This window comes from Bos javanicus, chromosome 10, assembly GCF_032452875.1.
Source record: "Bos javanicus breed banteng chromosome 10, ARS-OSU_banteng_1.0, whole genome shotgun sequence".
Lineage (NCBI taxonomy): Eukaryota > Metazoa > Chordata > Mammalia > Artiodactyla > Bovidae > Bos > Bos javanicus.
This window is the reverse complement of record NC_083877.1, coordinates 45233992-45261587: the sequence shown is the minus strand read 5'-3', so window position 1 is coordinate 45261587 and position 27596 is coordinate 45233992. Positions and strand designations below refer to the sequence as shown.

Here is a 27596-nt window from a genome sequence, read left to right as displayed (position 1 = left end):
TGAATGTTATGTCCAAAACCATAACACTATAAATGCAGAAAAACGTTTTAACCAAATTTATGACATAAATACATTGGGAGAATGTGAGAAGTGTATATATGTGACTGGGGATGTTAAGTATGAGTAAAATCAATAAACAATATATAATGTTGGAAAAAAAATATTTAGAAAAAAGGAGGTATCTAGAGGACATTGTTTACACTTGATGTTAGCCAAAGACCTGAGAAGTGATAGAGAACATTGTTTTAAAAAGTTGAAACGCTTAACTGTAGGGATTAGGCTTTTAAAATCGATATATGGTTATTTTCATTAAAATTATATTATAAAAAACATATATCTCCAGATTATCTCCAAAATATACAAGCAGCTCAATATCAAAAAACCAAACAACTCAATCAAAAAATAGGCAGAAGGCCTAAACAGACATTTCCCCAAAGAAAACAAACCGATGGTTAATAGACACATAAAAAACTGGTCAACATTCTTATTATTAAAGAAAGACAAATCAAAACCACAATGAGGTATCATCTCAAACCGGTCAGAATGGCCATCATTAAAAAAAAAATCTACAAATAAACGCTGGAGAGGATGTGAAGAAAAGAGAAACCTCTTGCACTGTTGGAGGGCATGTAAACTGATACAGCTACTATGGAGAAGAGTATGGAGATTTCTTAAAAAACTAGAAGTAAAACTACCATATGACCCAGCAATCCCATTTCTGGCATATACCCTGAGAAAATCACTATTCCAAAAGACACATGTACTCTAATATTCATTGCAACAATATTTACATTAGTCAGGATATGGAGGCAACCTAGATGTCCACTGACAGATGAACTGATAGAGAAGCTATGGTACACATATACAACGGAATATTATTCAGCCAAAAAAAGCAATAAATTCGAGTCAGTTCTAGTGAGGTGGATGAACCCAGAGCCTGTTATATTGTGGAAAACAAATGATACAATTAGTTACATGCTTATGAAATAGGAACCTAAATAATTCTTTCTGAGGGGGAGAAAAATATTTTGTCAGACTTACAACTTACTATAACACATACACAAATGTACACACACAGATATTTCCAAAGAGATGAAGCACATGGGACAAATATTAACAACTGCTAAATCTAAGTATTATTATGTATATTCACTACCATATCCTTTTTAGTTTTTGTAAAAATTTGAAATTTTTCTTCATGTAAGTTGAAAAAATAAAACAAAAATTTAAGCAATGTTTTGTACTATATATACAAACCAAGTGCTCATTATGCATCAATCACTGTCTTAGGTGATTATATACATTATCTAAATTTTATCTCCACAACAAATCTGTAAGTAGATATTATTGTTACCTTATTCTTATGGAGGAAAAAAAAGAAACTTGGAGAGGCAATCTGACTCCAGGACTCTCTCTTTAAACCACTTGAAGAAGAAAATAACAAGACTCTAAAACTTGCTTTGGGGACTAGTGTTCCAGTGGTTAAGACTCTGCCTTCCAACGCCAGGAGTGCTGGTTCGATCCCTAATCGGTGAACTAGGATTCCACATGCCGCAGAGTGTGGCCAAAAATTAAAATAAATAAATAATAAAACTTGTTTTTAGTTTGTTGTACCCACAGACCCTAAAAACTTGCAAATTTATAGGGAAACTTAAACAATGTTGTAAAAGCACAAATAAAATCGCCCCTTACTACCTGTGGGGAATTGGTTCTTCATGGATACTAAAATCTGTAGCTGTGATGCTCAAGGCCCTTATCTATAATGGTATATATTATTTGCATATAACCACCTAGGTACGTCCTCTGTATACTAGATCTAGATGTCTAGACTACTTATTACATCCAGTACAATGTTGCTGCTGCTGCTGCTGCTAAGTTGCTTCAATCGTGTCCGACTCTGTGAGACCTCAGAGATGGCAGCCCACCAGGCTCCCCCGTCCCTGGGATTCTCCAGGCAAGAACACTGGAGTGGGTTGCCACTGCCTTCTCCAATAGTACAATGTTAATGCTATGTAAATAGTTGTAAATACAATGCAAATTCTATGTAAAATTCCACATGCACAGGGCAAATTCAAATTTTGCTTTTTGGAACTTCACGGGACCATTTTTCCCCAGAATATTTTCCACCCCTGGTTGCTGGAATCCACGGAGGAGAGACTTGTAGACATGGAGGGCCATGTGTATCAGTTTTTCTGTTTTGCTGACTGGCTTGATTCTGGGCTGATATAGGTTGAGTTTCATGTGTTCGAAATGCTAAGATTTCCTAAGAAACTATGACTATAAAACTAAACATTTGATTTTACAATGATTTTACTTTCACCTAGAAAAGAAATATTTTAAAATCTTGTTTTAGCTTAAGCCTATATTCTTTTACATGAATGCTTTCAAAAAAATTTTAACACAACAGAACCATACCTTTTAAACAAAATCTTATTGAAAACTCAATATAACGGTAACAGAGAGACTTTTTCCTCTCTTACTTTTCCTTTCTCATTCTCTTGTAGGAAATTAAGATTTTGTGGGATGCAATATGAAACCAAATGCTTTATATAATATGCAACCGTAAACTGTATGATCACAACTGCCACAAACAGAACTGACTGGTAATAGGTGAAGTTACAAATTTCAATTTAAGTTCATTAGTGATAGTTAAGTAATCCAGATAAGGAAAGAACAATATGCAGAGAAGTTGTCATGTATACTCTATAGTCACAGAAATAAGTGTCTTATTTTAGAAGGGAAGAGTGTGTCACCTGAAAAGCTGATACCCTTGGACAATTTACCTCTGTCAGAAACAGAAACATCCTTCTGTTCTAATGTACTTTTGCATATTTCACCAGAAAAAGATGAAAGAGAACAAAAAAGTCAATTCTTTGTGCCTCCATTTTCTTGTTTGTAAGAAAAAACATTCTTTAACAATATACTACTTCACAAAGACAGTATAAAAATCATTAGTACCATTTATATGCCAGACTGTTTAGTCTAAAGGGTCTCCCATAAACACAGGTACATACCTATTAGGATATGAAATCACCTATCTACTTATTTTTGCAACTAAGAAGGAAAAAAGGCTGTTATTTGTAGACCAGGGATATATATTTTCTAAGTCCTAGAGGAATACAGTAATTTTTAACAAATGTTTACACGATTCTTTTCAGACCTGATTCAGCAAAAGACTCAAAACTTAAAAAAAAATATCCACAAAATATTTCCCCATATTGTTTCACAGTGAACAAAAAAACAACCTATAGATCTGTTTCCACTCCTTCATGTCCTCCTACCTTTTATACACAATCATCCTTCATCAATCTTCCTTTCTCAAATCTTCAAAATTCCCCTTTCTATTGAGGCAATATACATAGGTAAGACTCCACAGAAACAATCTTTCCATTGAAAAATGCGCAAAGGCCACAAAGGATTAAAAGAAGAGATATAAATAAATGTGTAAATGTTTACCTTCACCCATGAACACATACAGATTTAACTAGATACCATTTTCCCCTGTCAAACTAGCATAGATGAAAAGATTCTCAATAATGTTCAAGGTTTCTCAAGTAGAGAAACAAATACATACACATACTCACTCACACATACACACTCACATAGAAAGTTAAGGGAAATCAGGGAAATTATCTTTCTGGAGGGCAAACTGACAATATGTAACAAGATCACAAATATGTATGTATTTCTGACATAGAAAGTACATTTCCAGGACTTATCCTAAGAAAATAATCGACCAAGTTTGGACTACAAAGATGTATTTATTACAAGCATCTATAAGGATGTTTAGTATAGTATTATTTATAATTTAAAAATAGAAGTAATTTATCTGTATATTAAGACCGGCTTATAAACTACTGTACTGTGTAGACTGCGTCAGTCGGGCAGTCATGTCCAGCTCTTTGCAATCCCACGGACTGTACCTGTCAGGGTCCTCTGCCAACAGAATTCTCCAGGCAAGAATACTGGAGTGGGTTGCCATTTCCTTCTCCAGGGGAATCTCCCCAACCCAGGGATTGAACCTGGGTCTCCTGCATTGCAGGCAATTCTCTACCATCTGAGCCACCAGGGAAGTCCAATAAATTACTAACTACAGACATTAAAAATGCATGATCTGTAAGCTGACACAAAAGTTCATGCTGTATTAAGTGATTAAAAACAAATTTATAGCACAGTTTGACTGCATTGCTAAAATATGTCCTGAAAAACATTTTTTAATTCTGGAAAATTAAATTAATTAAACACAATTAGTGGTTATCTTTGGAGATGCTTTTAAGTAGAATTAAAAAAAAATCTGGGGCAACAGCAAGGTTTCTTTTTTAAACTATGCCTTTAAAGGCACATTTTTTGCTTTGCTTTTTATTGCTTTTTTTTTTTTCTCCTGGTTACAAAATACATACATTCATAAAAAAAGAAAAGGAAGGAAAAAAGGAGTCATCAGAAATATATAAACAGAAGTAAAAGACCAAAGGCTATAATAATTAGCTTCTTCTGTTTAACCATAGAGCCCAAGGCTGTGCTTAACGCTCCAACCCTCTAGAAACTCTTCTCTTGACTTTTCAACTTCTCTGTTCTTGAGGTTCTCCCTCTTCTAGCATCCCTTAAATGCACCCCATTTCTCCCACTCACACAAGCTCCACATCATCTCACCACTCATGATTGCATGTTCATTAACACCTACATAGTGATGATTTCTTAATCCCTATCTGAAGCCTAAACTTTTCTATGTCTCAGTCATATTTGTGCCTATGTGCTGCACACTCCTCAAAGTCAATATATTCACCAAGTCTAACTATTTGCCTTCCCCACAGCCTACTCTGGTCCTGTGTTTCCCATCTCTGGTAAAGGTTTCTTCATTCACTTGGTCTTCCCAACCTCGAAGACTCAAGCCATCTTTGACCCCTTCCCCTAATATAACTGGCAAACAAATCCTGCCTATAGTCTACTTCTAAAATCTCTCCCTAATTCACCCCTTCCTCTGCATCTCAGTGCCATTTTCAGAGCTAAGGCAGGCCCAGCCACCTCTTGACCTGGACTACTTAGGTACCCATTATATGTCATACACATAAAAGGAATTAAGAATATGAATACATAGGAGAATATCAATAAAGCAAATCACTACCATCAAGCATATCTTGAAGCAGAGAGATGAAGGAACATAACTCAAAGTGACAAGTACTACAATGAGAGCAAAAATCCACAACCTCTTTACTATCTGATCTAATTTTATACTGGGAATTATCTTTCTAGAACACAAACCAGATAACGTCTGGTTTTATAAAGCCCTTGATGGTTCTACTCCACTGCCTACAGGATAAAGTCCATATGCTTTAATACCACGCAAACACTTCACAATCTGGTCCCAACCTATCTTACAGCCTCATCTATTACTTTTCTTTCACTTCACATCCCACAGCCCAGGCATGTGTAACTGTTGCTGCTCTGACACTATGCTAAGCACTTTCACAGCACGTCGAGTTTACACGCTCTGCTGGTGGAGACTCCTTCTTCCTTGTGCTCACCAGTGAAGTCCTATCCTACTCTCAATCAAATAACACGCTTCTGGGAAACCTTCATTAACCTTCTCTGCCAGTGCAGTTATTACACAATCTACTATAATACTTATCACTTTATGCTGTGATTTGTTTTTCTCTTTCTACCACTAGCCTGTGAGATTCTTTTTTTTAAATTGTAGTTGATTTATAATATTATGTTTGTTTCAGGTATACAGCAAAGTGATTCAGTTATACATACATATATACACTTTTTTCAGATTCTTTTCTTTCACAGGTTATTTCAAGATACTGAATAAAGTTCACTGTTCTATACAGTAAATCCTTATTGATTATTTTATATATAGTGGTGTGTATATGTTAATCCCATACTCCTAACTTATCTTTTCCTCCAGACTGTGAGATTCGTAGGGACACCTTGTTATCCTCCGTATCTTTTCCAAAGACTAGCAAGATGGTAAATATTCAAGAAGTGTTTGTTAAATGGATGATATGGTGGAAACAGATTTACAGAGAACCAAAATACACCGATCATCACCTGTTTGGGGAGGGTTCTCTGTCTGGAATCCAAGAGTCTATCTAAACGTTAAGGCCACCACTCACCATGACCCCCTCCTACCAGGAACCCAAAGATGCTCCTGTTGCTCCTGCCCCTCTGCTTCCTATTCAGCTGGCTGTCTTTCATCCATGCCACAAATAACAGCAGCAAATAATACAGACAGAATCCCCTGCCCTCCGAGGGGCTTATATTCAAGTATAAGGAGAGACAATTAACAGGTAAACATAGATTAATAAAACAACTTAGGACAGTGATCAATGTGATGAATAAAGTGAAGCAGTCTGATGGGATAGAATGTGGCTGGGGAAAAACATACTACTTTAAATGGAGGTGGAAAGAAGTCACAGCATGTTTCTCTGAGACAGTAACATGAAAGCTGAGGCCTGAGGAGTGAGAAGCAATCAGCTAAGCAAAATTTTGAAGAAAGAATTCTGCAGACATAAGGAACTGTAGGTGTAAAAGCTCTGAACCACGAACACAACTGATTATTTGAGGGACAGAAGGGACAGTGTAGCTAGAGAAAGAAATGAATTTGGAGAAGAAAGCATAGCCCTGTAATGGTTCTGGGTGGAGGCCTATTTGCACCTTCTTGAGTTTAGAATTTTCCAGTTTACACCTTCTGTTATCTGCACAGTCCTCTACTTACTAATATCACAGAAAGAGGGCAATGGAATGGAGTATAGAGCACACCCTATTGTCAGGAAGACATCAAATGATTCTGAACGTTCCTTTTCTTGTTTATGTCAATAAAAAGTATTCTCAGATACAATGCCCTAACAGTAATGGTCCCAGGGCGAATGAAAACCTCATCGGCACACAAGAATAAAACCACTTGAAAAGAAAGATGAGTTCTTTCTACTGACTACAAGCCAAGTCAAAATGAGACCCATCATAATTACCCTAGCTTCATTACAGGAAATAAAACACAACACTTTACCAGTCTGAGAATATACATAGGCTACAAATTTATCCTTCAACTTGAATATATTTTTCCATTTTTGTGTAAACATAAAGATCATACATACAATATAAATCCAGACTCAAGTAACTAAAATACATTTCCAGTTTTCACTGACCAAAATTTTCCTTCATCCTTATAGAAACTAAACAATTTATGGTGTTTTGAGAAAGCATGAATTTATATACATTATAAACTGACTCTCAGCAGTAATTCTGTGGATGTTTATGTTAAAATCTATTTAATTCAAGTACTACTGTGTTGCTAGAGCAAAGTCAATCCATTATATAAATGAATATTCACAAACCTAGCTGCTAAAGCAACTCAACAGTTGATAGGAACTCAAGCAGTGTGAAATTACACATCTTACTCCTATTCTCAGTAGCATCTGCTGGCTTTGCTAACCCGAACATGAACACATCACTAAATATAAAAAGGCTTTCATTATCCTAGTCAGGTCTTAAAATTCCAGGCTGCTAGTCTTCTAGTGGTAAAAATAAATTCATTCTCAGCATCCCTAAATTCAATTCTGCACCCAGTGATCTCTGGCTAGTGCAGTTGAATCTCTGTATGGAGGGATGAGAAGATTTTTTTCAATCTTCTTTTGAAAAATCATCAGAAGTAGCAGAGGTAATCAACAAAAATCATCTTAAGCTCCCATGCTCTGTCCCCTCAGAGGGCAAAGTCTCTTACAATAGGTCTTCGTAATAACATACAGCCTCAACAGCTATGAAAAATAAAACATTTTAGCCTAAAAAACGATCTGTCACAGTCTCTAAGCTGATGACATCACAAATTAATCTTTCATTTTCTCTTCTGCATTCACCTAGAGAAGGTCATAAAAAGTGTCTAAATAACCAATGTAACTTCTTCCCAATTTCACATCTTCAAATTGGTTGATTTTATCATTATTCATCATCTCACACATAAATTAACACTCAAAATAAAAAATTCTCTCCTTGGAAAAATTGCAAAGTTTCTCCTTGGAGCTCTAGCTTAGTCCTGATGCTGGAACTTCCAGGAAGGAATGTAAACACAGTATCAGTTGAAAACCTCTCTAAACACTCATATATCTCCTTGCAGAGTAAGTATGGGATCACTGAGTAAGAATTTACTCTTCCTTTACTAGGGGCAGAGTCTGAATTAAAATAAAGCCTTAATAACCCTTCTCAAAATGTGACTCAAGGACCAATAGCATCTCAATCAACTGGGAGTTTGCTAAAAAGATAGAACACAGGGCTCTATCTCTCTAACCAACCAAATCCGAATCTTTATTTTACTGTTACCTGCATGCACATCTCCCTCCATCATAAAATCTCACCACTGGTGGAAAATATTAAATCCTATCACACACAGAGGGATGAACCTTGGATACCAATAACACCTGACAATGACTATAGTCACCTTCATGAATTCTTCAGTTCTTTTAACAACAGTTCCTCATTATAAGAACATCTTATAAAATTATAAACTGCGTGTCTTGAAACACATTAAAGCTTATTACAGCTTCTGCTGTTGCTGTTAGTCCAAACCAATAATAAGAACCAAGTTCTTACCTAATCTGAGCTCTCCGAAGTTCCCACACCCTATCTTCTTGCCAACCCTGAAGTTGGGTCCCACCATAAGGACCCCAGAGGATGTCGAGCCGGATGGTCGGGAACAATGTTCTCTCCTTTGTGCCATGGGTTTTGTTGTCCGTTGTCTTTCATCCTTTTCCCTACTAGGATGGTCCATGATCCTACACGACAGAGTCTCCGCACAAGTAATTGAATCTGTATACGTCTCTTCAATATAAAAGTATGGCCGAATAAACTGTCGTCAGAGTAAGGTAAAGAGTTCTTTTGGCACCATATTTATGTTATTTCCAGGAGATGAAAAACCATTGATCAGTTCTTGTAGGATACGTAGTCTGTAGATCTCAAGCACAGGAGAACATTGTGTAACCTAGGTAAAAATAAAAAAAGCATACAGTTAAAAGTTGTATTTAAAAAACAAATTAAGAGCATTACCATTAACTAGAATGGATCCTATCCAAAACTATGCAAAGTGGATAGCTTCCTGAAATGGATTTTAGTTTTATATCCTCCAAAAGTTTAGCCATCTGGACTAGTAGTTTACCTGGTAAAACACACTCAGTACACTACAGACCATGGCAATTAAGGGAACACCCGACCCTTTAACATAAAATGCTTTCTTCTGGTATTGTTCATATTACTCAAAGTAAAGTTACTTGTTGGCTTTTTCATCACTGGCTAACAAAATTATGGTGAGGTTCCACTAAATTAAATAAACTGAGGGCGATTAAAAGGTCTTCTTTTTAATTTGGACAGAATCTATCAGAAATGAACCTACTCTCTACCCACTGTCTCCCTCCTCCATCCCCACCATTTATCAAGCACTGACAACAATCACAAAATCCAAAACAAGTTACTGATTGACACAGTATGTGAATGAGCGTGCTCAGTTGCTCACTTGTGTCTGACTCTTTGTGACCTCATGGACTGAAGCCCAGCAGGCTCCTCTGTTCATGGAATTTTTCAAGCAAGATACTAGAGTTGGGTTGCCATTTGCTCCTCCAAGGGATCATTTCAATCCAGGGATCCAACCTATGTCTCCTGCATCTCCTGCATAGGCAGATGGTTTCTTTACCACTGACCCACCTGGGAGCCCAAAAGCAACTAACACCTCCAGAAGCACCACTTCTATAAAGGCCTTTCCGAAACCCTAGGCTACAAAGTAGTCCAACACTAAATCTCTGGAAAGCTCAATTTTTGGTCTAGTTTTCATTGTGGACTGAGTATAAATGACAAAGTATCTGAAGTAGATCTTTTGCACAACCTCCAAGTGAAAATAAATTTGAGAAACAAAAAACCTTAAAACGCATCCATTTCAGAACTCTCCAGTTTCTCAATTCAGGACTAAGCCCAAGACAAAGTTTACAATGAGGTAATTTCAACACTAATTTTTGAAAATCTAGGTGATTTTCCTTAATAAAAGAATATTCTGTTGTCACAGAATATTGTGTCACAGCAATCACAGACTAAATACATGCTTTTACTTCACTTTCATTAAAGACTTACCCTAAAATTTCAAGGAAGAAGAGAATTAGAACTGCTTGGTTATTATTACATGTAATACAAGAAAGTAAGTAGGTCTAAGCTTCTTACAGAGACCATTAATTCCCTAGTACAGGAATGGGCACAAACCTGTGAGCTGAATTTACAAATGGGCACATGATCCCAAAATACAATATTTACTTCATTATAGTAATTAAACTGTTTATTTTCATCTTTTCTGTTTTTCTTTCCATTATTAATACTGCATAATGACTTTATGCTTCTGTAATGTTAATAATCATTAAAATGTATTTACCAGAATTCAGGAATTGATATGACTCTCATAACATATATTCTGTTGAGGTAAAAAAGCAGGTGGTAAGAATAAGTCAACAATTACTGGGCTTCCTACCGGAACAACATAATGAATTTATATTTCTTATTACTTTCTCTTATACAACTTAATCTAATAGCCTTCAATTATTTCTGTTGTCTACCCAAGGTCCCTCAAACAAGATGAGTAAAGAAAGAGAAATGGGGAATTCCCTGGAGGTCCAGTTGTTAAGGCTTGGTGATTTCACTGCCGAGGGCATGGGTTCAATTCCTGGTTGGGGAACTAAGATCCCGCAATCCTTGCAATGTGACCAAAAAAAGAGAGAGAGAGAGAAACACAATTTAAGATGTTTTATTTAAACAGTCCCATCTTAATAGGTGGTCATGTGTCTATATATGAAAAACTGTCAGGCTATATATACACTCTTCCCTTATATCATACATTTTTCTGAGAACAGGTAAAGGGTGTTTTAGCCTGTCCAGACACTTTTGACCATTGAACTAATCCTCTAAAGCTTCATCAGTTACCACTGGTATAATAGTCTCATTTGTAAGATTTGGAAAACTGTACTACCTTGTCTATTACTCTTTGTATTTTTCATTTGTGTTCACTTTTTCCCCTGATTTAGAGCTTGTTATTTTAGATTCTCATATACTGGCATTATCAAAAATGAGGAACATATTTAAATTTTAAAGTCAAAACTCACACATTCTTTGTTGATAGTCATGACAGGACTTTGTTAAGCTTCTAAATCTCTCTCTCCTGATATAACTTACAGATGAAATTGTTTATGAGTGTAGCTGGATAATATGGTAAGGGTATGTTTAAAGAATCTCCAAAGTGACCATACTCTCTCTTCTACTGTTTCTTCATTAATACAAGCTGGCTTTGGTCCTAATGCTTGTAGCCTCCTGGTTACAAATTTCAGCATCAGGTATCACTTCCCATATCAGTGTCCAAAACAGAAATGAAAGAGCAATAGCAAGATTTTCTCATCATGCATCTCTTTTTTTGGTAAAGATGAAAATTCTTTGCAGAGCCCCCAGCAAAATTCCCCTTGTGTAGAAAGTTGCCAACAAAAAGTGCCTGCAACAAATCTGAAATTCCCACTGTAAGCTCCTCAAAGAATGAGATCAAAGCCTAATACGATGTTTAGAACACAGGATAAATTTCAAAGGCAATATGGGTTTCCCTGGTAGCTCAGATGGTAAAGAATCTGCCTGCAATGTGGGAGACCTGGGCTTGGTCTGGGTTGGGAAGATCCCCTAGAGGAGGGCATGGCAACCTACTCCAGTACTTTTGCCTAGAGAATCCCCAAGGACAGAGGAGCTTGGCAGGCTGCAGTCCATGGGGTCGCAAAGAGTCGGACGTGACTGAACGATTATGTATCTATCCATATATATATCTCACACCCAAAGTATTCAGTAAACATTCAGTAAAAATGATATCTGCACACGTGAATGTGCTTGCATGTGTGCTTAAAAAAAACTATCAAAAATAATATGACAATTTAAAAAAGTATACTACAATTTAAGTAAAAACAAAACGCTTATACTCATTCTAACTTTTTTCTTAAGGGAGACCAATAAGAATCTCACTTTAATTAACCTAATGAATGATCAAAATCTTTTTATTTAACCAAAATACATTATGGGAGTGCTATTACTGAAGGGAAGAACAAAGTTTACAGATTCTCATTTTTTTTTTTTTTCTGGGAGAAGGAAGAATTTATTACTTGCAGCAAGTAAGAAGAACACTGAAGATCTTTTTCAAAGAAGTGTCTTGGTTCTGGTATTAATTTTTCTTTTTTCCACAAATTCCAATAATTAACTTCTCCCATTCTTACTATTCCAACCCTTACTGATCAATCTAGTCCCACCTGATAATTATGTTTTCCAATTTTATTGCTATACAACTGACACACATTAGTCATATTAGTATTAGTTTACAATATTAGTATTAGTTATACAACATGATCAGACACAGGAATGTATTACAAAATGATTATCAGAAGAAGTTAGCATCCATCACCAGACAGATTCAACTTTTTCCTTATAATGAGAATTTAAAAAATCTATTCTCTTAGCAACTTTGATATATACCACACAGTATTGTTAACCACAGATCCCATGCTGTACCCACCCCAGAAATTATTTATCTTGTAACTGAAAGCTTGTATCTTCTAACCTTCAGCATTTTGCAATCCCCTTCCCCTACCCTCATCTCTGGCTACACCAGTCTGTTCTCCTTTTCTATGATTCCACAGATAAGATCACACAGTATTTGTATTTAGCTGTTTGACTTATTTCATTGAGTGTAATGCCATACTGTTGCAAATGACAGATTTCATTTTTATGGCTGAATAATATTCCTCTCTCTCTGTGTTATTGTTGTTGTTTAGTCACTAAGTCATGTCCGACTCCTTTGTGACCCCATGGACTGTGGCCCACAGGGCTCCTCTGTCCATGAGATTTCCCAGGCAAGAATACTGGAATGGACTGCCACTTCCTTCTCCAGGGGATCTTCCTGACGTCTCCTGCACTGCAGGTGGATTCTTTACCACCAAGCTATCTAGGAAGCCCCTGTATGTATGTTAGGCAGGTGGTTATTCATTAATCTGTTGACAAGCACATAAGTTGTTTCTATGTCTTGGCTATTGTAAATAATGCTGCAAAGAACATGGGGGTGCAGGTATCTCTTCAAGATAACGATTTTCCTTCCATTGGATATATACAAAACAGAAAGTGAAAGTCGCTCAGTCGTGTCGGACTCTTTGCAAGCCCATGGACTATACAGTCCATGGAATTCTCCAGGCCAGAATACTGGAGTGGGTAGCTGTTCCCTTATCTTTACCAGCTGAGCTACCAAAGAAGCCCTATACGCAACAGTGGAACCTTCATACTGCTTACCACAGTGGCTACGCTCATTTACATTACCATCAACAGCACATAAAGGTTCACTTTTCTCTACAGTCTTGCCAACACATCTCTCATATTTCTGAAGACAGCCATAATGGGTATGAAGTGATATCATATTGTGGGTTTGACTTGCCTTTTCCTAATGATTATCTCAGTGGGCTTCCCTAGTGGCGCAGAGGGTAAAGCGTCTGCCTGCAATGCAGGACACCCAGGTTTGATCCCTGGGTCAGGAATATCCCCTGGAGAAGGAAATGGCAACCCACTCCAGTACTCTTGCCTGGAAAATCCCATGGACAGAGAAGCCTGGTAGACTACAGTAAATGGGATCGCAAAGAGTCGGACACAACTGAGTGACTTCACTTTCACTTCCTAATGATTAGTGATGTTGAGCTCCTTTTCAACATGATGCTGGCCATCTGTATGTTTCCTTTGAAAAAATGTCTATTCAGTTCCTCTGCCCATTTTAAAATTGGATTTTCTTCCCTGAGTTGTATGAGCTTTTAAAAAATGTATTTTAGATATTAATCCCTTATCAGATACTTGATTTGCAAATATTTTCTCCCATTCTATAGGTTGACTCTTCATTTTCTAAAAAATGTTTGTTTATTTTTGGCTGTGTTGAGTCTTAGTTGTGGCATGAGGGATCCAGAGCAGGCAGGCTCTGTAGTTGTGGCATGTGGGTTCAGTATTTGAAACAAGCGGGCTTAGGTGCCCCATGGCATGTGGGATCTTAGTTCCCTGATGAAAAAACAAACCTGCATCCCCAGCATTGGAAGGTAGATAGTAAACCACTGGACCACCAGGGAAGTGCCGACTCTTCATTTTATTGATGGATCTCTTTGTTGTGCAAAAGCTGTTTAGTTTGATATAATCCGGCTTGTTTATTTTTGCTTTTGTGGCATTTGCTTTAGGTGTCAAATCTAAAAAAAATCACTGCTAAGAAAAATGTTAAGGTGCTTATGCACTATGTTTTATTTTAGGAGTTTTATGGTTTCAGATCTTATCAAATCTGTAATCTATTTTTTAAAAATCCTTTGGCCGTGCTGCATGGCATGTGGATCTTATCTCCCCTACCAGGGACCCGACCTGTGTCCCCTGCACTGGAAATGTGGACTCTTAACCACTGGACTGCTAGGGAAGTCCCTCAAGTCTATAATCCATTTTGAGCTTTTGTGTATGGTTTAAGACAGGGCTCCAGTTTTCCCACTACCACTTATTGAAAAGACTATCCTGTTTCCATCATATATTCTTGGCTCCCTTGTTGGAAATTAATTGGCCATATATACATAGGTTTACCTCTGGGATCTCTATCCTGTGTCTTTGAGCTATGTGTCTGATTTTATACCAATACCACCATACCGTTTTGATCACTATAAATTCTGTATTATAATTTGAAGTCAGGAAATGTGATACCTCCAGTTTTATTGTTCCTTCTCAAGATTGCTTTAGCTCTTTGGCGTCTTTTGTGTTCCGTACAAACTTTGGGATTGACTTTTTTCTTTCTATGAAAAATATCATTGGAATTTTGATAAGGATTGCATGGAATCACATAGTATGAACAATTTAACAATATTAATTCTTCCAATTCATGAGTACAAAATATCTTTCCATTTATTTGTATGTGTCTCAATTTCTTTCAATGTCTTATAGCTTTCGATGTACAGATCTTTCACTTCACTGATTAAATTCATTCCTAGGTAGTATTTATTATTTTCATGTATTCATCAGTATCAGTTCAGTCGCTCAGTCATGTCTGACTCTTTGCGACCCCATGAACTGCAGCCTGCCAAGCCTCCCTGTGCATCACCAACTCCTGGAGCCTACCCAAACTCATATCCATTGAGTTGGGGATGCCATCCGACCATCTCATCCTGTCATCCCCTTCTCCTCCTGCCCTCAATCTTTCCCATCATCAGGGTCTTTTCCAATGAGTCAGCTCTTCACATCAGGTGGCCAAAGTACTGGAGTTTCAGCTTCAACATCAGTCCTTCCAATGAACATTCAGGACTTATTTCCTTTAGGATGGACTGGTTGGATCTCCTTGCAGTCCAAGGGACTCTCAAGAGTCTTCTCCAACACCACATTCAAAAGCATCAATTCTTTGGTGCTCAGCTTTCTTCATAGTCCAACTCTCATATCCATACATGGTATCCTCTACATATCTGAGGTTATTAATATTTCTCCCAGGAATCTTGATTCCAGCTGTGCTTCATTCAGCCCAGCATTTCTCATGATGTACTCTGCATATAAGTTAAATAAGCAAGGTGACAATATACAACCTTGACGTACTCCTTTTCCTATTTGATGTACTCACAGATGGGATTTTAAAAATTCCTCAGATAGTTCAACATTGAAACCCAATAGACTTTTGTATACTAATTTTGTAGGTATCCTGCAACTTTACTGAATTTGTCAATTAGTTCTGACAGTCTTCTGGTGGCATCTTTAAGGTTTTCTACATGTAGTACTGTGTCACTTGCAAACAGTGACAGTTTTACTTCTTCCTTTCCAATTGGGAAGCCTTTGAGATTTCCCTGGCAGTCTAGTGGTTAGGATCTGGGCTTTCACTGCTGTGGCCCAGGTTCAATCCCTGATCAGGGAACTGAGATCCTATAAGTTGTGCAGCACAGCCAGAAAAAGAGAAAAAAGCAGCAGCAGCCTTTTGTTTGTTTTTCTTGCCTAATTGCTCTGGCTAGACCTTTTAATATTAACATATGCTGATTTCTCTTTTGATTTCTCCTTGTTTAGTAGCATGTTGTTTAATCTCAAGATATTTCTGAATTATCCAATTGGCTTCTTGCAATTGACTTCTAATTTCACACCACTGCGGTCAGAAAAGATGCTTAATATAATTTCAGTCTTCTTGGTTGAGGTTGTGCCGAGATCTGCCAGTGTCCCAAAGAGGGGATCTCAGTCAGCACCTAGATGCAGGCTGACTAGAAGCTGGACCATCCACAGCAGCTTTTAAAGTATGTAGGTAGATCTTTCAGGGAGACACTGGGGACTGGGCTTTTTAGTCAGCTCCCTCAGAGCTAGTTAGCAGATAGTTAGGTAAGAACTGTTTCTTTGTTACAGTCCTGTGGGACCCATGAATGCAAACGAAACAGGGGTGCATCCCCTAAAATGCAGCCACAAGATCCAGGACAAAAGATGAGTGTACAACTCATAACAGAGAGACAACAGTGACACAGAGCAGACCAGAAGGAGAATGTGGAAAAGTGATACCTGCCAGCCTCTCAAGTCTCTATGGAACACTGTGGTCTGTCCCTAGATGTGTGGTGAATTAGAAACTTGGCAAACAGGTATTTCTGTCTTCTGTCTCTGCAGTGAATTCTGGGGTGAGTGGATAAGTAGACTGTGGTATAACTATGCAATGGAATATTATTCAGTGATAAAAAGAAATGAGGTATCAAGCCACGAAAGGACATGGAGGAAACTTAAATGCATACTGCTAAGTGAAGGAAGCCAATCTGAAAAGAATACATATATTCCAACTATATGACATTCTGAAAAAGGAAAAACTATTGAGATTGTAAAAAAATATATCAGTAGTTGTCAAGGATTAGTGGCGTGGAAGGATGAACAGCTGAACCACAGGGGATTTTCAGTGCAATATTTGTATTTGTATGATATTGTAATGATAGACACATGTCATTATGTGGTTGTCAAAACCCATGTAACACACAACACAGGACTGGACCCTAACGCACTATTGATTTTAGTTAATAAAAATAAATCCATATTGACTAATCAGGTATAAAAGTTGTATGTGTAACACTAATGCAAGGGGAAAATACTTACTAAATAGGAAAAATGGGAAGGGGGTATTGTGAGGGAGTATACAGAAATTCTCTGTATTTTCTGTTCAATTTTTATGTAAACCTAAAATTGTGCCTAAAAATCTATAAAAATATAGTCTTTAAAATAATAATAATTCCATCTAAAATAGCATCAAGAAAACTCAAAGTACTTATGAACATATTTTATACAAGGTACACAATTTATATTCAAAATTATAAAATACTACAGAAATAAGGATCTGAATAAACACTGTGTTTACAGATTGGAAGGCTCAATATATCGATAGTTGTGATGTTAATTTTCCCCAAACTGACAGATTTAATGCAATCCATATAAAAATCACTATGGAATGTTTATACATATTAACAAGTTGATTAAAAAGTGTTTATGGAAAAGAAAATGACTGAGAATAGCCAAATCACTCTTTTAAATACACACACACACACACACACACACACACACACACAATATACGAGGACAAATATGGCATGATTCCACCATATAGAGATATCTAGAGTTGTCAAAATTACAGAAACAGAAAGTAGTGAAGGGCTAAACGAGAGCTGTTGTTTGATGGATACAGAGCTTCAGTTCTGCAAGATGAAAAAGAGAGGATGTGTTCCACAGCAATGTGAATATAGTTAACACTACTGAACTATACACTTAAAAATAGTTAAGAGCATACATTTGTGTTATGTGTTTTTCCCACCACAATTAAAAAAATTTTTTTTTAATTTGGAAGACACATTTTAAAGCTACATTGAGACACACGTGTTACTCAAAATATAAAGTTCAATAACAATTCTCTCCTCTTTGAAGGCAAAGTAGAAATTAAATGCAAGGGGACACTAAGAAACTTTCTTGGCCATTGAATATCCACAGTTACACTTATCAAAACTCAATCTAAGAGTTCACTCAAGATCTGTGTATTTCCTTACACGTAACTCAAAATGTAAAATGAGCAGGTCCACGGAGTGGGAAAGGAACAAGGGACCCCGTACAGAGTGTAAGACCCTGAAAGTGGTGAGGAGCCCAGCATGGAAGTTCTAGGTCCTCACCCAGCATGGCACGCTGGAGCACAGGCAAGGTGAAGCCATCTTCATCTATGTGGAAGAGGCAGTCTGGCATGGAGTGGCAGAATCCAAGTGAAGTGAGGAGTTGAGTGGAGGTGGCTATGGGAGATCAGTCACACACAGGCAGATTGATCAAATAAGTAAACATATTGAACAATGACAGGTTTTTCACTGTATGAGTAAAGAATTACAAAAATGGAAAGGGAAAAAACTAGAATGAACTGGGTAGTATTGAACTGGCATTGGAAGTATCAATGTAAACTCATGATATTATATATACATATATATGTATGTTATTGTTTAGTCGCTAAGTTCTGTCTGACTCATTTGCGACCCATGGACTGTAGCTCACCAGGCTCCTCTGTCCATGGGATTTCCCAGGCAAGAATACTGGAATGGGTTGCCATTTCCTTCTCCAGGGGATCTTCCTGACCGAGAGATCAAACCCAGGTTGACTGCATTACAGGCAGATTCTTTACCACTGAGTCACCAGGAAAGCCCCATACATACATATACTTGACAAACAAACACAGCAATAAAATAATTATGAGCTCTATCCACTACCAGGGCCTGAGAGGAACAACACTCAATAGCATGAGAACATTTGGCACCCAGATTTTGGTTTTAAAACCATTCTCAAGGATCCAGAGCTCCTCAGAAATGGCTCATTCCAGAGCTAAGGCAGTCGAGTACAAGACGAGCCTAGAAAATTGAGGTAAGGAAGTGATCAATGAATGATGGGGACGTGTCAAAAGGACACAAGGGACACACAGGGATTCACAGTGGCCAAACATAAACACCAAAATAAATCACACTCAGGCCTCCCTAATGGTCCAGTGGTTAAGAATCTTCCTGCCAATGCAGGGGAAAGTGAAAAAACTGTTAGTCACTCAGTCACGTCTGACTCTCTGTGACCCCATGGACTGTAGCCCACCAAGTGCCTCTGTCCATGGGATTTTCCAGACAAGTATACTGGAGTGGGTTGTCATTCCCTTCTCCAGGGGATGTTCCTGACCCAAGGATTGAACCTGGGTCTCCTGCATTGCAGGCAGATTCTTTAACCATCTGAGCCACCTGGGAAGCCCCCAATTTATTTATTTGGCTGCATCAGGTAGTTGCTGCATGTGGGATCTAGTTCCCTGACCAAGGATCAAACCCTGGCCCCCTACATTGGGAGTGCAGAGTCTTAACCACTGGATCACCGGAGAAGTCAATATCCGTATCAGGACTTCCCTGATGGGCTAGTGGTTAAGAATCTGCTTTGCAGTGCAAGGGACATGGATTCAATCCCTGGTCAGGGAACTAAGATTTCACATGCTGAGGAGAAAGTAAGTCCATGTGCTGTGGGTTCAATTCCTACTCTGGGATGATCCCACAAGCCGCAAGGCAGCTAAGCCCATTTGCTACAACCACTGAGCCAGTGCTCTAGAGCCCTCGGGCCACAACTACCGAGCACATGCACTGCAACAACTGAAACCCATGCACCCTAGGTCTGCGCTCAGCAACAAGAGAAGCCACCACAACGAGAAGCCGGGCACCACAACGAAGAGTAGCCCGCACTCGCCACACCTAGAGAAAAGCCCGCACGCAGCAGCAAAGACCCAACACAGCCAAAAAGAAAGAAAGAAATCTTTAAAAAAAAAAATCACTGTAACGCATTATAACCCACTGAATAAACTAATAAACCAGGGATTTATACAGATGCAATTGAATACATTAAAACCCTGAATATGATTTGACCATACTATACTGTTAAGGACATCCACTGAGTATTATTTTTAATATCAAGAAACTAGAGTCAACTTAAATTCCCATGATTAGAATGGTTAAAAAAAACAGTATCTCCATATATGGAATAGTATAAGCTACTGAAAAGAAAAAAAGGTAGATTTATTATGTGCTCGGTTTGGAAAGAAAACCAAATACAGTATGATAGGGGGAAAAAAGGTCTGTTGCACAATCATATGTATAGTATGACCCCACTTTTTAAAAAAAAGTTAAAATCCTTTTGTAATCTTTCATGTGAATACAGTTTGTGTGTATTTAGAAAGAAATCTGATAGGATACATTAGAAACTGAAACCAGTTAATCTCTGAGGAACACAATTAAAGAGCAAAGAATGAAATTTTAAATTTCTATTTTACATCTCTGCATGCTAGATAATTTTAAATAAGCACGTACTACTTTAGTTATTTAAACTTATATCTTGCTATTTCACAGAAACAAAAAGTCCTATGATGAAAATTCCCTTGATTTTCTAACACCAAACCTTCTTCCTGTCTCATACAGGAGAGGTGGCCCTCCTGCCCAAGTCAAATCACTTCTACAAACTTTACTGTGTTATTGCTCTCTCCTCTTAACTTTATCCTTCTCTGCTGACTTCCTATAATGAGCATTAAACATGTTCACAACCTTACCATTAAAAACACAAGCTCTAACACCCATCCCTTGATCACTATTTCCTGTCTGGCAGCCATTCTGTCTCTCCCCACAGGCCCTTCACAACCAAACTGAAGACCTGTCCTCACTAGATGTTTCTGTTTCCTCATTCCTGAACTCACTGCAATAAGGTTTTTAATCCCATCCCTCCAAACCATTGACCTCCTTCTCCTCACCCAGGTAAATCACATCCTTGAGGAAAAATCCAAGAATTACGTTTTCGTAATCTTATTCTCCTGACCCTGACAGCCTTTTGGTCTTTCTTAAAATATTATTTCCCCTTTGGGTTCACGCTGTTTTTCCTCCTTTGGGTTCTCCCAGGTTTTCCTCCTATCTCTCACTGCTCCTTCTTACTCAGCCTGTCCCTAATTGTTTCATTTCCTCCCAATACTGGGGCAAGCCTACCTCTTTTCTCACTCAAAACCACTCCCACGGCATTTAGTCACATATTCATTCAAAAAATATTTAATAAGTGTCCATTATACAAAAGACATTGTTTCAAAGTACTGCAGTTATTGTTCAAAGCACTCCTACATGTTCATTTACATGCTGATGAATCTTAATTTGTATTTCCAGCTAACACCCTTCTCCTATGTTTGAGATGTATATACTCAGGGGTATATTTTTCTATCTCACCATAGAAAATTCAGACACCTCAATTTCAATAGTCCAAATTAAGCTCATCTTCTCTTGGTTCCCACTTCTCCCACCATCCCTCTCCTCCCCAAGAAAATGTCAAACCTACTTTCTTCTCTTGGGTTCTTTCTTCAATGAATACTGTATTAACCATCTACCCAGTGACCTAAACAAGACACAGAGGAATTTTAGCTCTTAAATAACGCTCAAATCTCTAAGCTTTCCTTAGTCTTCATTAGTATCACTCTGGAAGGAAACCATTCTCCCACAGGAATGAAACAATCTCTCAACTGATCTTGCTTTCAGGTTTCTCCCCTCAACCCCCTTACCTCTCTCTCCAAACCAATTTGTGTAGCACTGTAGCCAGAGGGAACTTTCTAAATGCAAGTCTAATCATGTCATCCTCCAACTTGAAGGCCTTCAAGAGCTTCCCAATGCCCTTAAAAAATGCTTCTCAGGTGGCTCAGTGGGGGCTTACAGTCCTTCCTGACCTGGGACATGCTCACCTCTACAGCTTCATTTCAGTTAAATCACTCCCTTATGTTACATGCTAATGAATACCAAACTCACTTCATTTTCACCAAAGGGCCCTTGGCCTGGATCCCCTTTTATCTCTGCTCCTTAGTTCGTTAACACTTGCTCCTCTTTAGCTTTTACTTTAAATGTACCTTTCTCTGGAAAACTTTTCCTTTGACTCAATTCTGGGTTTGGGCCCCTCTTACAGACCATTAGAAAAAGAGTTGGTTTTTTCCCTTTTAGGGGATAGAGTTTAAGGCAAATTGGGGATCTGTTGTTGGCGCGGGTGGGGGGGCTTCCCTGGTGGCTCAGAGGATAAAGCGTCTGCCTGCAATGCAGGAGACCCAGGTTTGATCTCTGGGTTGGGAAGATCCCCTGGAGAAGGAAATGGCAACCCACTCCAGTATTCTTGCCTGGAGAATCCCATGGACAGAGGAGACTGGTGGGCTACAGTCCACAGGGTCGCAAAGAGTCGGACATGACAGAGTGACTTCGCTTCTTGTATAAACTCTTTTAGCATCCCCAAATAGCATTAACCACTGTGCACTGTAACTGCTTGTTCACCGGTATATTATTCTGTGAAGATAGGAACTCTCATTCACCATTTTATTCATAGGGCCTGGCATAGTAGGTTCTCAAATATTCAATGAATAAAGGAATATATAATAAAGGAGTTCTCAATCTTGGTTTTCAACCGAAGAACAGATTTAACAGGTTGATCTAAGAGATCATAATTCCTGCCATCATTCTCAAGAGAAAGAAAAACATAATAATTCCAAGTACCATGATGACTATATCCTGCTTAGTTATATACAATGTGTTAACTGTAGAAAAGGCACTAATCATTAGCAAAGTATTACCCAAATTTTTACGCACCTTAAAAGTCATAAGACAGCATCAGAAAATAAAATCTAACAACCAAGACACCAAGTGGTCTCACCTGAAAGTTTCTCTGGCATTATCACTATTTAGTTCCTATATATTTTTCTAAGCCATGCAAAAACAGCCTGTTTTACACAGACACACAGTTGGTGAAGTAGAAGACCAAAGTCAGAAATCTGCAAATTTATTTTCAGCCCCAACACCAATTTACTTTCCTCCATTTGATTCACTTTCTACCACAAAAAAGGGACATACCTGAAACTTACCATATTTTTTACTATAGGACAGAAAGATTTAAATTGTTCTTACAGAAAAAAAGAAATGAGGGAAAGAAAAGGAAAGGAGAGAAGTATGTACAAGGAATTTACAGTTTTCAGTTCTGCATGTAAAGAGCCTAGAAGTCACCACTCTAACAGGTAAAAACTCTAGGAACTGAAAAATCAACAGCTCTCAGATCCATAAAAGAGGGAAGCGTATAGGCTGAACCACTGATGCCCAGATTGGAGAAGGACAAGTGAAAACAGGGAGTCACAGCTTACTGGAGTAGAGGGTATGTGGCAGGAACCAGTGCCAGGGAAGGAAAACCTGAACTGTAACTGACGAATTTCTGGATGCTCAGTGTAAATAGCTCTAAGAGTTAAAGGTTCCAGGTCACAGGAGGGACCCCACAATTTTGTGAGATTTGCCTCCAGGACCTCGACCAGGTTCCCACAGCAAATATTAGAGAAAAAAAAAAAAAAATCCCCTTGAGCTTTCAGTCGGGGAATGGAAAAGTGAACTATTTTTAAATATACCAGAGGATTCTGTTTTTTAAGGATGCCTGCCCTCTGGAGAAAATAGTTAATCACAGCCTAACTTCCTCGGGTATTATTTGGCAGAGCCTAACTGACCTGGGAAAAGACAACTATTCAACTCCAGCTCTCTCTAGCCTTCCATATGATGGAAGGGAAATGCCCAACCCCAAACGACTCTAGCCATTCTGTTCCACCGAAGTGAGACACACATGAAACTCACAGTTCAGAGAAACAGGCTCACTGAAAGACTGATCTTCCCCTCCCCTTATACCTTGCCATTTTATTATGAAAGGCCTATTTACAGCAATTCCTTTTACCAGGTATTATCATATCTGGCTATCAAGAAAAAATTACAAGGCATACTAAAAGGCAAAAAATGCAATATGAAGAGACAGAGCAACTAACAGAACAAGAGATGGCAAGAATGATGGAATTACCAGACCAGGAATTTAAAACAACTATTATAAACAAGCTAAGAGCTCTAATGTCCTTCAGAAGTTGAAAAGATAAACTATTCAACTATTCAAGTGAATAGATAAACTATTTACTTCAATATTCCGGAATATTGAAGTGAAGTTAAGTCAAAGTCGCTCAGTCGTGTCTGACTCTTGGCGATCCCATGGACTATACAGTCCATGGAATTCTTCAGGCCAGAATACAGGAATGGGTAGCCTTTCCCTTCTCCAGGGGATCCTCCCAACCCAGGGATCGAACTCAGTTATCCCACATTGCAGGAGGATTCTTTAACATATGAGCTGCCAAGGAAGCCCAAGAATACTGGAGAGGGTAGCCTATCCCTTCTCCAGCAGATCTTCTCGACCCAGGAATCAAACTGGGGTCTCCTGCATTGCAGGCAGATTCTTTACCAGCTGAGCTATCAGAAAGCCCAAATATCCAGAATATTATTCAACATTAAAAAGAAATGAGCTATCAAGCTACAGAAAGAAAGTAGAAATTTAAATGCGCATTAGTAAGTGAAAGAAGCTAATCTGAAAATGCTATATACTGTATGATTCCAACCATATGACATTCAGGAAAAGGCAAAACTATAGAGACAGTAAAAAAGATCAGCAGTTACCACGGGAAGGGAAGTGGGTGTACAAGTGCAGCCTAGATGATTTTAGGTGGTGAGACTACTCTGTATGATACTATAATAGTGGATACGTGTCATTACACATGTCCAAATTATGAACATGCTGGACATTACTATATGGACATTATGTCCAAAGTCACATAATGTACAACACCAAAAAAATCTCCCTGTGCTTCCAGCAGGGGGAGGGAAAAATAAACTAGTTTGAAATACGCCAGAAGCTTAAAGTACAGGACTTAGATAATTATGATGTGTCAGTGTTGGTTCATCGATCGTTAACAACAGTACCACTCTGATGGAGGATACTGATAATGGGGGAGGCTATGCATATGTAGGAGCAGAGGGTATATGGGAAGTCTCTGTACCTTCCTCTTAATTTTGCCATGAATCTAAAATTACTCTTAAAAAATGAAGTCCTTAAAGATAAAAAAATTCCCTGGGATCCAGTGGTCAGGGCTCAGCACTGTCACTACTGGGACCTGGGCCCTGCTTGGGGGAACTAAGATCTCACAAGCCTTGCAGAATGCCCTATCCCCCCCCAAAAAATATACACAGATATGTGTTTTAAAACACTATTTCTAATAAAAGAAACAAAAAGAATTACAGCAATTACTGAAGGAGTCTGCATAATTTCTTGGCATCAAAAAGGAAAAGTACAAGCACATGTATTTACTCAAAGTGGAGTTCTTTTTTCTTCAAAGTGGAGTTCTTAATTCAACCAAACATTTACTAACTGTCTCCTATGTGCCTAAAACTAGGATAGTCACTAGGGATGTAACAGTGAACTCACCATATACACAGTTCTAGTGCTCACAGAGTTTACAGTCTACAGTGGGCATCACAAACAATCACATAAAAAAAACTGCAAATTTGCGTCATGCTGCAAAGACCTGCTGAAGATAATGGGGAAGGCAAAGGGAGAGTTTTAGAAGAGGGTGATCAAGGCCTTTAGTAGAAGCTACATTTAAATACTGTCCTCAAGGATGAGAAGAAGCCAACTATGTCAAGAGCTGGGATCAGAGCCTCCAGAAAGAGAAAAACCCTGTAGAGACTCTTGGTAGAAGAAGACCAACAAGGCAGGGGATTACAAGGGAAGAGGAGGCAGGAGTCCACTATTCAGGATTTATAGGTTGCTGATAAGCCACCATTTATCAAATGAGAAGCCATTTAAGCATTTAAAGTAGGGAAGTGACATTTATATTTAAAAGGGACTTAGGTTTATTAAAGACATTTATATTTTTATATCACCTGACGCCAGTCAGAATGGCCATCATCAAAAAATCTATAAACAATAAATTTTGCTGAAGAGCGTATGGAGGAAAGAGAATCCTACACTGTTGGTGGGAAATGTAAACTGGTACAACCACTATGGTGAATACAGAGGTTCCTTAAGAAACTAAAAATAGAACTACCATGTACATGATCCAGCAATCCCACTCCTGGGCATATACCTGGAGAAAACTGTAATTCCAAAAGATACATGCACCCCTATGCTCACTGCAGCACTACTTACAACAGCCAGGACATGGAAGCAACCTAAATGTCCATCAACAGAGGAATGGACAAAGAAGATGTGGTACATAGAGACAATGGAGCATTATTCAGCCATAAAAAAGAATGAAATTGTGTGCATTTGCGGAGACATGATTGGACCTAGACACTGTCATACAGAGTGAAATGAGTCAGAAATAGAAAAACAAATATTGTACATTAATGCACATATGCAGAATCTAGAAAAGCATAAGATGAACCCATTTGCAAAGCAGAAATAGAGACACAGACGTATGGACACCAAGATGGGAAAGTGGGATGAGATAAATTGGAAGATCTGGATTGATATATATGCACTACTGGGTATAAAATAGGTAATTAATGACAAAACGTGGTCCACTGGAGAAGGGAATGACAAACCACTTCAGTATTCTTGCCTTGAGGACCCCATGAAAAGTATGAAAAGGCAAAAAGATAGGACACTGAAACATGAACTCCCCAGGTCGGTAGGTGCCCAATATGCTACTGGAGATCAGTGGAGAAATAACTCCAGAAAGAATGAAGAGACGGAGCCAAAGCAAAAACAACACCCAGTTGTGGATGTGACTGGTGATGGAAGTAAAGTCTGATGCTGTAAAGAGCAATATTGCTTAAAAACCTGGGATGTTAGGTCCATCAATCAAGGCAAATTGGAAGTGGTCAAAGAGGAGATGGCAAGATTGAACATCAACATTTTAGGAATCAGCGAACTAAAATGGACTGAATTGGGTGAATTTAACTCAGATGACCATTATATCTACTACTGTGGAAAAGAATCTCTTAGAAGAAAGGAAATAGCCATCATAGTCAACAGAAGAGTCTGAAATGCAGTACTTGGATGCAATCTCAAAAATGACAGAATGATCTCTGTTCATTTCTAAGGCAAACCATTCAATATCACAGTAATCCAAGTCTATGCTCCAACCAGTAATGCTGAAGCTGAGTGGTTCTATGAAGACCTACAAGACCTTCCAGAACTAAAACCCAAAAAAAGATGTCCTTTTCATTATAGGGGACTGGAATGCAAAAGTGGGAAGTCAAGAGATACCGGGAGTAACAGGCAAATTTGACCTTGGAGTACGGAATGAAGCAAGGCCAAGGCTAATACAGTTTTGCCAAGAGAATGCACTGGTAACAGCAAATACCTCTTCCGACAACACAAAAGGACTCTGCATATGGACATCACCAGATGATCAATACTGAAATCAGACTGATTATATTCTTTGAAACCAAAGATGGAGAAGTTCTATATACAGTCAGGAAAAACAAGACCAGGAGCTGACTGTGGCTCACATCATGAACTCCTTATTGCCAAATTCAGATTTAAATTGAAGACAGTAGGGAAAACCACAAGATCATTCAGGTATGACCTAAATAAAATCCCTTAGGATTATACAGAGGAAGTGAGAAATAGATTCAAGGGATTAGTTCTGACAGAGTGCCTGAAGAATTATTGATGGAGCTTTGTGACTTTGTACACGAGGCAGGGATCAA

The 27596-nt window shown here is 38.2% G+C and overlaps 1 protein-coding gene across 14 annotated transcripts in view; it reads right to left on the bottom strand.

Annotated features, from left to right (window-relative positions):
- CSNK1G1 (casein kinase 1 gamma 1) overlaps positions 1–27596 on the bottom strand; it is a 155522-nt gene that overhangs the window by 99420 nt on the left and 28506 nt on the right. For 12 of the 14 annotated variants that reach the window (XR_009739115.1, XR_009739116.1, XM_061431012.1 and 9 more), the window contains one exon: positions 8587–8974. Coding sequence is in view for 11 of the 14 variants with exons in the window: in XM_061431012.1 (XP_061286996.1) it covers positions 8587–8764 (178 nt within the window). In the remaining 3 variants the exon portion in view is untranslated. Of the gene's footprint in view, positions 1–8586; positions 8975–10402; positions 10574–27596 lie in introns of those variants that run through there. The other 2 variants (XM_061431011.1, XM_061431018.1) reach the window with 2 other exon arrangements.